Source organism: Notolepis coatsorum (assembly GCF_963971535.1).
Source record: "Notolepis coatsorum genome assembly, chromosome: 13".
Classification (NCBI taxonomy): domain Eukaryota; kingdom Metazoa; phylum Chordata; class Actinopteri; order Aulopiformes; family Paralepididae; genus Notolepis; species Notolepis coatsorum.
Genome location: NC_140177.1, coordinates 18,199,925 through 18,213,337, shown reverse-complemented (window position 1 = coordinate 18,213,337; position 13,413 = coordinate 18,199,925). Strand labels below are relative to the sequence as shown.

Sequence of the window (13,413 nt, the reverse complement as noted above, 5' to 3'; positions counted from 1 at the left end):
GTTGAAATAACAACAGACAGGAAATGTGACGTGACAGGGTTTGAACCCTTGACATCGTCGGCACGCAGCATGCCTGTCAGCGGACTGAGCCCCCGGAACGCAGGGTTGATACCCGCTCATTAAGATCTGCAGTTTAGCCTCAGTTTGATCAAAGCCTTTGTCAAAAATAATTTAATTAGTTGTACAAGATAATGTCTTTTTTTTCCTCCTAGTGTAACTTTTTAGAAGTAAATTCCCACCTAGTTGCATCCAGTATTTATTTTGAAAGTCGGTCGACGCGTCACAGTGACTTGTGTCAGAGGTGGAGTTACAGTACGGTAACCCATGGTGATGCTTGGTTGTCACGGTAACCCCCGGTGATGCTTAAGCTCAGCACGCTGTCTCATTTGATGTTTTTTTTTTTTTTTTTTTTTTTTATCTCTCTCCACCAGGATGTACAGACGCACCTCCAACATGGTGGGCCTCAGCTATCCTCCCACTGTCATATCCGTGCTCAAGGTATTAGCGCGCACGCACGCACACACACACACACACGTACACATGCTCATATGCATGCAGGGACTCACATTCACACGCAAACACGTGAACACCCACACTCATTAAGGATCAAGCGCTCCTAAACACACAGACCTGCTGTTATGACCCTTGGGTCACTTATTGTCGTAATGTATTGTCAGTTAACCTGCTCCTCTTCCTCCCCAGTGTGAGCAATTATTCTGTGTGAGTGTGTGTGTGTGTGTGTGTGTGTAGGGGGGGGGGGGGGGGGGGTGATTTGTCCAGCCGGCGGATTTAAACTCCAGCTGTCAAGTCCTCTCTCTCTCTCTCTTCCAACGGCATGCTGTGCTTTGTGTTTTGATCTTGTAGTGCTGCCTTTCATTTTGTAGTATTCATTCATTCATTTTCACCGTCAGGTGACTGGTCAATTTTTTTTTAAACTGACGCTCGTTGGCTGTTTGGTCTTATAACCCGAAATTGGAAGCACGTAATAGGCCAAGTAGCGTGTCAATCAAACAGCGGCCATTTTAGTCCGATGCTTAAGTTAAGTGACCTGTGCTGAAAGGTTATAGCGGTAGTATAGATGATGTTTTTGTCTCTTTAAACATACTGTATGTAAATAACCATTATTGTAATTGTATCTAACCGTGTATATTACTTCAGATTGTCAAGTGTTTTTGTTGGTAGACTATGTTCTCATGTTTTCTATTTATAAGTTAGGTTAGATTTTTTCATTTAGTTTTGTTAGGAACGTTAGGGATTGAGGGTTTGTTTTGTTTGGTCTCTGAACTTAAAAGAAAATAAATAAATCAATAAACTGCTACTTTTATCTTTTGAATCACGGTTTCATGGCTGTCGTTGGGAGTTGGATGAGTGCGGGCCCTTGAACATTTTGGGGCCCAGGTTCTCCTAGGCCAGGTTCCTCTAGGTCAGGTTACTCTAGACCAGGTTCCTCTAGGCCAGGTTCCTCTAGGTCAGGTTACTCTAGACCAGGTTCTCCTAGGCCAGGTTCCTCTAGGTCAGGTTACTCTAGACCAGGTTCCTCTAGGTCAGATTCTCCAAGGCCAGGGCTGTAACAGTACTCACAGCACAAAGCACACACTGCCACAACAAGTTAACGTAGGCTTTGTGTCCATATAGCGTCATTTTTCAATTGGTCCCAATGAGGAGTGAGTGAATGTGGCAGCATGCGAATCATGATAATACAATACAAACAATACAAATAAATAACAAATGTGCAATAAAAAGCAAAGGTGCAAATTGCGGTTCTAGACAGTAAAATAACAAATAGATAACAAAGATATAACGTTAATCAGAAGCAACAATGCTAGTCTGTCATACAATGGTGGTCAGGTGGCTGATGATAGCTATACTGTTGTCATAGATACAAAACTCAGGTGCAGTGTTATTTTTTCCTCAGAGCAAGTGTTTCATCCCAGCTCTCCCCAGCTCTCCCCAGCTCTCCACAGCTCTCCCCCAGCTTCCCCCAGCTCTCCCCAGCTCTCCCCAGCTCTCCCCAGCTTCCCCCAGCTTCCCCCAGCTCTCCCCAGCTTCCCCCAGCTCTCCCCAGCTCTCCCCAGCTTCCTCCAACTCTCCCCAACTCTCCCCAACTCTCCCCAGCTCTCCACAGCTCTCCCCCAGCTTCCCCCAGCTTCCCCCAGCTCTCCCCAGCTCTCCCCAGCTTCCCCCAGCTCTCCCCAACTCTCCCCAACTCTCCCCAACTCTCCCCAGCGCTCCCCAACTCTCCCCAACTCTCCTCAACTCTCCCCAGCTCTCCTCAACTCTCCCCAACTCTCCCCAGCTCTCCAACTCTCCCCAACTCTCCCCAACTCTCCAGCTCTCCCCAACTCTCCCCAACTCTCCCCAGCTCTCCAACTCTCCCCAACTCTCCCCAACTCTCCCCAACTCTCCCCAACTCTCCCCAACTCTCCCCAGCTCTCCAGCTCTCCCCAACTCTCCCCAGCTCTCCCCAACTCTCCCCAACTCTCCAGCTCTCCCCAACTCTCCCCAACTCTCCAGCTCTCCCCAACTCTCCCCAACTCTCCCCAGCTCTCCAGCTCTCCCCAACTCTCCCCAACTCTCCCCAACTCTCCCCAACTCTCCCCAACTCTCCCCAACTCTCCCCAACTCTCCCCAACTCTCCCCAACTCTCCCCAGCTCTCCCCAACTCTCCCCAACTCTCCAGCTCTCCCCAACTCTCCCCAACTCTCCCCAACTCTCTCCAGCTCTCTCCAGCTCTCCCCAACTCTCCCCAACTCTCCCCAACTCTCTCCAGCTCTCCCCAACTCTCCCCAACTCTCTCCAGCTCTCCCCAACTCTCCCCAACTCTCCCCAACTCTCCCCAACTCTCCCCAACTCTCCCCAACTCTCCCCAACTCTCCCCAACTCTCCCCAACTCTCCCCAACTCTCCCCAGCTCTCCCCAACTCTCCAGCTCTCCCCAACTCTCCCCAACTCTCCAACTCTCCCCAACTCTCCCCAGCTTCCCCCAACGCTCCCAGCTCTCCCCAGCTCTCCCCAACTCTCCCAACTCTCCCCAACTCTCCCCAACTCTCCCCAGCTCTCCCCAACTCTCCCAACTCTCCCCAGCTCTCCCCAACTCTCCCAACTCTCCCCAACTCTCCCCAGCTCTCCCCAACTCTCCCCAGCTCTCCCCAACTCTCCTCAACTCTCCCCAGCTCTCCCCAGCTTCCCCCAGCTCTCCCCAGCTCTCCCCAGCTTCCCCCAGCTCTCCCCAACTCTCCACAGCTCTCCCCAACTCTCCACAGCTCTCCCCAGCTTCCCCCAGCTCTCCCCAGCTCTCCCCAGCTTCCCCCAGCTCTCCCCAACTCTCCCCAGCTCTCCCCAACTCTCCCCAGCTCTCCTCAGCTCTCCCCAGCTCTCCCCAACTCTCCCCAGCTCTCCCCAGCTCTCCTCAGCTCTCCCCAGCTCTCCTCAGCTCTCCCCAGCGCCCTCCAGCTCTCCCCAGCTCTCCCCAGCTTCCCCCAGCTCTCCCCAACTCCCCACAGCTCTCCCCAGCTTCCCCCAGCTCTCCCCAACTCTCCCCAACTCTCCCCAGCTCTCCCCAGCTTCCCCCAGCTCTCCCCAACTCTCCCCAACTCTCCCCAGCTCTCTCCAGCTCTCCCCAGCTCTCCCCAGCTCTCTCCAGCTCTCCCCAGCTCTCCCCAACTCTGATTGATCACCAAGCTGCACCGTCAGCCCTGCTCATTCCACCAGCCGACTGTATGTCTTCCTTATTGAAGGGGACGACCAAAGGGCCGCTGTTTCACTTCTGTTCTTTATTCCTCCTCACAGAATGTGGACAAGTGGTCGTTTGACGTGTTCGCTCTGAACGAGGCCAGCGGTGACCACGCCCTGAAGTTCATCTTCTACGAGCTGCTCACCAGATACGATCTCATCAGCCGCTTCAAGGTACAGTTACTGGGAGGAGGGGAGGAGGAGAGGAGGAGAGGAGGGGGAGATGAGGGGAGGAGGGGAGGAGGGGAGGAGGGGGAGATGAGGGGAGGAGGGGAGGAGGAGAGGAGGAGAGGAGGGGGAGATGAGGGGAGGAGGGGAGGAGGGGGAGATGAGGGGAGGAGGGGAGGAGAGGAGGAGAGGAGGGGGAGATGAGTGTGGTAAGTCAAGTCAAGTCATTTATTTATAAAGCTCGTTTAAAAACTCAAGAGCCAACCAAAGTGCTGTACAATCAATGATAAAGAGGCGAGGGGGGTGATAAAGAGGAGAGGATGGTAAAGAGGAGAGGAGGGTGATAAGGAGGAGAGGAGTGTTATAAGGAGGAGATAAGGAGGAGATGAGTGTGATTAGGAGGAGATGAGTGTGATTAGGAGGAGAGGAGGATGCTTAGGAGGAGAGGAGGATGATGAGGAGAGGAGGGTGATTAGGAGGAGATGAGTGTGATTAGGAGGAGAGGAGGATGCTTAGGAGGAGAGGAGGATGATGAGGAGAGGAGGGTGATAAGGAGGAGAGGAGGGTAAGGAGGAGAGGAGTGTGATAAGGAGGAGATGAGGGTGATAAGGAGGAGAGGAGGGTAAGGAGGAGAGGAGCGTTATAAGGAGGAGAGGAGGGTAAAGAGGACTCATGAACACTATCTAACCATTATGATTTTACTGTGTGTTTTTATGTATTTAGCATTTTAAGTATGTTTAAGTACTTTACGTACATTTTATTCTACTGTTGCACTTTCTATATCACCACTGTCAGCACTGTCACTTTTTCTTAAATCACTATTATGTTGGTTTTTATTGTTCGTATGTATTATATTGTGTATTTTATTGACATGCTGTAGGTGGAGGGGCACAGACCCAAGAATTTAGCTCTTTTTGTCTGTGAATATGACAAGATGCAACAATACAACTGAATCTGAATCTGAGAGGAGAGGAGGGTGAGGGGGAGAGGAGGGTGGTAAGGAGGAGAGGAGGAGGAGAGGAGGAGGAAGATAGGAGGATAGAAGGAGAAGAGGGGGAGAGAAGGAGGACAGGAGGAGGGTAAGGAGGAGAGGAATTGGTAAAGAGGAGAGGAGGACAGAAGGAGGTGATAAGGAGGGTAAGGGGGTACAGAGTGGTAAGGAGGTACAGAGTGGTAAGGAGGTACAGGGTGGTAAGGAGGTACAGGGTGGTAAGGAGGTACAGGGTGGTAAGGAGGTACAGAGTGGTAAGGAGGTACAGGGTGGTAAGGAGGTACAGAGTGGTAAGGAGGTACAGGGTGGTAAGGAGGTACAGGGCGGTAAGGGGGTACAGAGTGGTAAGGAGGTACAGGGTGGTAAGGAGGTACAGGGTGGTAAGGAGGTACAGAGTGGTAAGGGGGTACAGAGTGGTAAGGAGGTACAGAGTGGTAAGGGGGTACAGAGTGGTAAGGAGGTACAGAGTGGTAAGGAGGTACAGGGTGGTAAGGAGGTACAGGGCGGTAAGGAGGTACAAGGGGGTACAGGGTGGTAAGGAGGTACAGAGTGGTAAGGAGGTACAGAGTGGTAAGGAGGTACAGGGTGGTAAGGAGGTACAGGGCGGTAAGGGGGTACAGAGTGGTAAGGGGGTACAGAGTGGTAAGGGGGTACAGAGTGGTAAGGGGGTACAGGGTGATACGGAGGTACAGGGTGGTAAGGAGGGTTGGGGGGAAGGTTGGCTTAGAGGTAAAGAGGCCGGCCAGTAACCGAAAGGTTGCCAGTTCAATCCCTGCCACTGACGGGAGGGTGCATTCCAGCTGTGAGCTGGTGACTGAAGGGTGGCTGGTATTACATCTACGGTGCCCACCATCTCTGCCTAAGTTCCCTTGAGCAAGGCACTGAACCCCAAAACTGCTCCAGGTGACGCTGCACTGACATCTCTGATGAAATGCATATGTGTGGGTGCCTGTGTGTAACTAGGAGGGATAGGCAACAAAGACCAATTTAAATTGCCTTGTGTACATTGACAATAAAGCAATCTTCTTATTCTTATTCTTCACTGTACATATATTCACCACTCATCGCAAGTGGGCTTAGAGTTTCCCTTCATTACGCCCCTTATTGCTGATTGGCTCCATTGTCTCTGGAGGGTCAGTGGCAGATTGTGCTATTCATCCTCCAGCCGGGGCCATTGATATTCAGACCATATTGTTAGTGTGGGCTGTTAGAGTGGGCTCTCTCTCTCTCCCCGCCTCCATGGATTCCGCTGTATATCTCATTTGGGCCATATTGTGTTATGACTTGAGGACATCTCCACTTGAAGCGGAGGCACCTGAGAATGACAGCGTTAGAGGAAATGGCCGGCGGGTATCGGAGTCGGCGTGAATGCGCAATCATAACGCTGGTCTGCCGCTGCGTGTGGTGGCAGCACTTCAAATGATTCACGATGCTGTGATTGTAGATCCTGAGGGCCGGCCGGACGGTCCGCAGGAAAGGCCCGGACCGACAGCTGTGTTTTCATGTGAACACGTTTTCTTTTGTTCCGTTGCATAGATTCCCATCTCGGCCGTGGTGTCGTTCGTGGAGGCCCTGGAGGTGGGCTACAGTAAACACAAGAACCCCTACCACAACCTGATGCACGCCGCTGATGTCACGCAGACCGTACACTACCTGCTGCTGAAGACTGGCGTGGTGGTGAGTCCCATTTTAAATATATTTTTTTATTAACTTTTTGCATTTTTTCAGCTTTTTTTCCTGGTCAGACATGACCGACAGAGAGCAGAGAGAGGAAGGTCGGGAGAAGATATGGGGGGAAAGACAGGCGGCAAATGTACGTCGGGTTCGGGAGACGAACCCGGGTCGACCACGTAGGTCTGCAGTGCAGTAACGTGGTGCGCCACCCTGGCGCCCTGTGAGTTCCATTTATAATGAAACACTAGATACTTGTGCCCTAATGAGAAAGATAAGCACTCGGTGAAGAAACACGCCCATGTCCAAAATGCCTATAGATACGTATACTATGGAACTACACACTAAGAATGTATTACATGGCCCATAATGGCCCCCAAACATTATTTGCAACTTCAACAGACCTGCACCCCTTTGATGTGAGCTCCATGTATTGACAATTATGCTAATGGCCATCACAATCCAGCATGTAGATAGATAGATCCTAAATACCCTACCACATGGCCCCTAATGACACCACAACCCAACATGTACAGTAGATAGATAGATCCTAAATACCCTACCACATGGCCCCTAATGACACCACAACCCAACATGTACAGTAGATAGATAGATCCTAAATACCCTACCACATGGCCCCTAATGACACCACAATCCAACATGTAGATAGATAGATGCTACATACCCTACCACATGACCCCTAATGGCCACCACAACCCGGTTAACAACTGGGCACCTCCCTTCACTTCTGTTTCGTTAAGTTAGGCCCACGACACCTCTGGAAGGCTTGACAGTTAGTTCCAGCATCCCAGAACCACCCCCTCCATGCTTGGTATCATTGTCCATGATACCCACATACAGAACATGTGTTATCCTATCCTTATGTCGAAAACAGAACTATTCCTGATAACAATATCACAGATGAAATGATGGAGAAGAAAAGGAATACCCTTTCATTACTTTGGCCCCCAGCTGACATTATTTCTCCACAACCAATCCTTTCAATGCTTCTTCTGACAACTAATTTACCGCCTATCGCAAACTCTGCCCACAAATCCCCAACTCTCCCAAGTATGATGAAGTAGATTGTGCTATAAATCCTCTGCATCATATCTACTGGTCAAACTCTAGCTTTAAATCCACGCTGTTCACTTTCTGCTGCTAAATCTGCATCTAAGCTTTTTCCTTTCATAAGCCTCCACTGAATCCTCCATGGGCACCTGTTACGTACCCCAGTGGGGAGACGCAACACAAGGCTACAGACAGGGTAGGTGAGGGTGCAGTGACACAAAACGCAAGAGACAAATTGCAAAATAATAATATTTATTTTACAAAATTCAAAACCAGCAACACAGAGCAAGGAGGACTTACCAGTGAGCACCAAATGAAATATCAAAAAGAAATAAAAGCCCCCCCTCCCCCTTTACAGGCGCGGACGCCCCAAAGTACAGGTGGTGGTGCTCACTTCTAAAGCTGGTGTCTTTAACAGTAGGTCACCTACGTGATGCAAAAATGTAGACCCAGGGTATCTTCCTGTCCTCAATGTCCCTGTGTGCGAAACAAAAGATTAATATATAAGAAAAACAATCACCATAAGCTGGGTGACGAGGAATAAACAAATACACAAACAGGTTATGGGTAAAACAGAAATGTACAACAGCCAGGATCACAAAAGGTACAATACTATAGGGAATGGCTAGAAAACCAGAGCCTTGACCAGCTCTCACACAAACATGAGCTCAACAGAGCTTTAACTAGCTCATGCACCAAACATGAGCTCAACAGAGCTTTAACTAGCTCATGCACCAAACATGAGCTCAACAGAGCTTTAACTAGCTCATGCACCAAACATGAGCTCAACAGAGCTTTAACTAGCTCACACACAGGGATATATGAAGGGATGTGGAGGGATGTGGAGGTTAATTGTCTGACGAGCCTCAGCTGCTGCTGCTGCTGCTGCTGCTGCTAATTGACCCTGAGAGAATGATAGGTTACACAGGAGGGAGACAAAAAAAACAATACAACCTGCCTACATACATAACACATAATATATATTATTCCCTATACAATACAATATAATATTACAAGGATACATACATGATGATACAAGCTTGGACAGAGTCTGTAACAGCACCGTAAATTCTATAAGATAAACTATCCGCTGACCTGTAGACAACACACTGTCCTCAAGTTAGTACTGCCTATCTCTCATGGAACTATATACGTGTTCCTCCCAAATCTACCTGCATCTCCCAATCATTAGCTTCCTATAGGTGGCCTGACTCATTCCTGCTTAAAAACCTACCTGAATCCACCTGTACTCTTCTGACAGAATATGCGCCAAAATTGCCATCTCTGAACCCCCGTCCACAAACTGTTTTAGGTTCTGTGGTGTTTTAGGTGTGGTACTTCATAAGTAGCCCCTATTCATATGATGTCCTCTGTACTCCACAGGTACCTCCAACTAGGCTTCCTCTTCTCTACACTTTCTCAGTTCATCTCAGCCTTGGCCACAGCCTTTATACACCTCACTACTTCCCCTTGCTTCTAGTGCCTTTGTGCCACTATATTAACCCCTTAAAGTGTTTATTAGTGAGATTTTAGTTCATGGAATGTGTTTATAATTTAGCAAATATCCGCCATTTTGAATTAGCAAAACGTGGCCAGTTGTAGTCATTATGAGAAGAGGGCATCCAGAGCTCTCAATGAGCGTTGACATTTAGAAAAACTACAGTACCCAGCCGACTTGTGTATGTATTTTTTTATTTCTCTTATTTCTTGGGATTCTCTACCACAAAACTGAACGTTATTGGCATAGATTGGAGCGCAGCTAGTGTGTCTACCGTCTGTGAACATTTAGCAACAATCCTCGTTGCAAACAGATTCAAAATGGCGGAGCCATATCCATTATTAGAATGGAACTGTACATACAGTACAGTCGATTTCATTCACGGTTATTCAGTGCACGCGTGGAGATACTAAGTCCAAATTGAACTCTGCCATTTGAAAGAGGAGATTTGGCCGGATCCATAGATGTGCGAGTTGGCTATAATAAGTAATTTATAGGCCTGGCATTCTATATTCTATAATAATATTTCAAATTGCATGTGTCCGGATGGCAGACTTCTGTACTATATCTACATAACCTTCTGTTTAATCATCTTCCCTTTATTCATTTGCTTAGATTTTTGTACACATGATCTCAAGAAGGTGCTGCACGAGCTCAGTGGCAGTTTCCCATGTCTGGTCATTTTTAGCATGGTGTTATTCACTGTCAGAGATGCAAAGAAAAATCATAATTTATATTCTCCTTTGTTTCATCACAATTTACTGAAGCCTAATAACAGACACAATATTTCTGACACTGGGAATACATTCCATGAGATCCATAGATGTCCCTAGATACCAAGAACTTTATTCACCGCAGCTGATTGGCTAAAGAGCTGCATGCGGCTCCGGAGCCGCAGGTTGCCAACCCCTGCCCTAACCCAAGTTTTGTACCTCTGCATTCTACCTCACTGTTACTCATTTTACTCTGTACTGTATTGACGTGACCGTCCCACTCCAATTCAGCCATTGGGTGGGAAGGTCACGTGACCCAAATCAGCCAATGGGAGCGAGGGTCTGGAGAGTGTGGGTCCGCAAAGTGTCGCGGTTCTGAGTGTGTCGGTGCTGTGGTCCTGCAGCTGGATACTATTGCTCGGCTGCGCAATGCATTGGTTTGTGACGTCGCCCGATTTTTTTATTTTAAATATAAGAGGGTATTTGAACAAGGCATTAAATTAACAACATTTAAAAAAAAAATTAAATAATAATCTTTGAAAGATAAAAAATTAAAAAAATTATAAAAAAATATTTAAAATAATATATATATATATATATTTTTATCTTTGAATTGCGGGACATTGTTTTGTTGTAGCGGGACGCGGGACAAACGTCCCAATATCGGGACTGTCCCGCGAATCGTGGGACAGGTGGGCACCCTAGTGGTACCTGGCACTTGACGGAGCGAATGACGCTCGCCGGATATTTAGTGTTGTAACTCGAGACCCGAAGCACGCAATAGGTTGAGTGTGGAGGAGATCGAAAGGCGGCATATTCAACTTTTGAACGGTGTATTGGTTGATTGGCGAAAAATGCAGCCCGGAGCCGGCAGACGAGCACAAAGTACCGTATACGGGGTTAAGAGGTTCAAGAAAATCTGTCTCTTTCTCCTTGGGAATTAGGATTCCCTCTGCCTGGTCTACACAAATCTCTTGGTATAACCAGATGTATCCCATAATACTCTCACTAACCTCCACAAGAATCAGGTACACTTTTATAAACCCCGTAGAGGACTCCATTCGGCCCTGGGGCCAGGGGCGTAGCTGGGGGGGGGTAGCTTAGGGTGATTCCAAGGGCCCAGCACTGGGGGGGGGGAGCCCAAAAAAAAATAAAAAAAATAAATGTTTTTTTTGTTTTTTACTAGACATCACTCAGGTGTATTATTGATGCTCTCATTGATACTATGTTTGTTTCTGAAGTGTGTGTGTGTGTGTGTGTGTGTGTGTGTGTGTGTGTGTGTGTGTGTGTGTGTGTGTGTGTGTGTGTGTGTGTGTGTGTGTGTGTGTGTGTGTGTGTGTGTGTGTGTGTGTGTGTGTGTGTGTGTGTGTGTTACGACCCCTGTGAGTCTAAGGGTAAAGGGCTGTAACATAACAGTTGGTTGACAGAAAAGATGGACCAGGTTTGTAAACAACAATGATATTTATTGAATAGAGGCAAAGGAAGCACATGTAGCTCAGGGGTGAGCCCAGGCCAAAACAACAAACAAACACCACTATACTCCAAATAAACACAATCTAATCTATGGTAAAAGAGATTACATTACCTAAACTACTCTTACCTAACCAAAACCGGAGAAAACAATGTCCAAAGGAAATGGCAGCTCACCCCATCTGTGCTTCCTGAGAAAGAGAGAAAAACACATTAATTATACAGAAACAAAAGCAGAATATATACAAAAACAAACTATAACTAACAATGCTCTCTCTGTGGCCATACACACACAAGGAAATTACTACTAAGCACCAAAGGCCAATAAACGAAATGCAATACTGTCAAAGTTACAGGTTTACCAAAAACACAACATGCCTAGCCTCATGCCAGAGAGAGAGAGAGACTGAAGTGAGAAGCCATGTTTTAACAGATGTGGGGTGATCCATGATTGGGTGGTGTGGATTGAGTGTTGGAGTCTGGAAAGCCATCCACCAATCGGTGCTGTATTGCAATAATGGAAGAATTGACCAATGGTGAAGGGAACAATGGCTGGAGGGAGGAAACAAAATGGAGAACACACACACATGGAGACACACACTGGGGAATATATACATTGGGATGTAACACCCCCATACATAAGACAAAAACATGTTTGACACTTAACACCAACTAAACATGTTTTTTTTTTAACAACGAGATAACATCTCTGAGATAACATGTACTTCAAAACAAAGAGCTATAAAAAAAAACTAGCAGTTGGTACAACAACCACTCGGGTCAACAATGACAGAACGAGTTGACGGCAAGAGAGACTGAGTCGACAGCAACATAAAACGAGTCCACAGCAACATAGACCGAGTAGACAGCAAAATAGAACAAGTCGACAGCAATATACAGTAGAACGAGTCGACAGCAACAGAGATTTAACTCCGAGATAGAGCATCCGCCAACACATTCTCAGACCCCTTCTTATGCTTTATGCTGAGGTTATAATTTTGCACTATGAGCGCCCAACGCAAGAGGCGCTGATTGTGGTTGCACATCCGCGACAGAAAAACCAATGGGTTGTGGTCGGTGTATACTACCACTGGTAATACGCTCGAACCGACATACACCTCAAAATGTTGCAACGCATACAACATAGCCAAAGTCTCCTTTTCAATAGTGGAATAGTTTAGTTGATGTTTGTTAAATTTCCGGGAGAAATAACAAACCGGGTGACTGACACCATCGTGATCTTCCTGTAATAACACCCCTCCAGCTCCCACCCCGCTGGCATCCACCTCCAGCTGGAACGGCAGGGAGAAATCTGGAGCAGAGAGAACAGGGGAACTGCATAAGAGAGCTTTAACACTATCAAATGCATTTTGACAATCAGCTGTCCAAATGAATGGTTTGGACGGGCTACACAGGCTAGTGAGAGAAGTGACGACAGAAGAAAAGTTTCGGCAAAAACCACGGTAATACCCAGCCATCCCAAGGAATCTACGCAATTCCCGCCTAGTAGTAGGCACTGGAAAAGTTGTGATTGCAGATATTTTTGCATCCACCGGACGCACTTGGCCTTGTCCTACCTGCTTACCAAGATAGGTAACCGTAGCCTTGCCGAACCCACACTTGGCAAGGTTAAGGGTCAGGGAGGCTCCAGCTAAGCGGTCAAAGACAGTTTGCAAGGTTGTCATGTGGTCACGCCAGTTGGTCGAATAGACAACCAGGTCATCGAGATAGGCATTACAATTTGGAACACCAGCCAGGACTAGGGTCACCAGTCGCTGGAAAGTGGCCGGGGCATTACGCATTCCAAAAGGCATTACAGTATATTGCAGAAAATTGTCAGGAGTAACAAACGCCGAGATTTCCGAGGCACGGGGGGTCAAAGGGACCTGCCAGTAACCCTTTAACAAATCTAGTTTGCTAACATAGGTGGCAGATCCAAGGTTGTCAATACAATCTTCCATGCGGGGCAGTGGGAAGGAATCAGGCACGGTGACAGCATTTACCTTTCGGAAATCAGTACAAAATCTAGGAGTTCCATCCGATTTGGGAGCTAACAAGCAAGGTGAACTCCAGGGACTGCAACTTGGCTTGGCTAAACCA

General features: G+C 47.7%; 1 protein-coding gene across 1 annotated transcript in view; it reads left to right on the top strand.

The window, feature by feature from the left end:
• pde1cb (phosphodiesterase 1C, calmodulin-dependent b) overlaps positions 1-13,413 on the top strand; it is a gene marked incomplete at both ends in the record, with an annotated part of 313,514 nt that overhangs the window by 166,968 nt on the left and 133,133 nt on the right. The window contains 3 exon segments of the mRNA XM_084327584.1: positions 432-498; positions 3,789-3,905; positions 6,427-6,567. Of these exon segments, the coding sequence (XP_084183710.1) occupies positions 432-498; positions 3,789-3,905; positions 6,427-6,567 (325 nt within the window).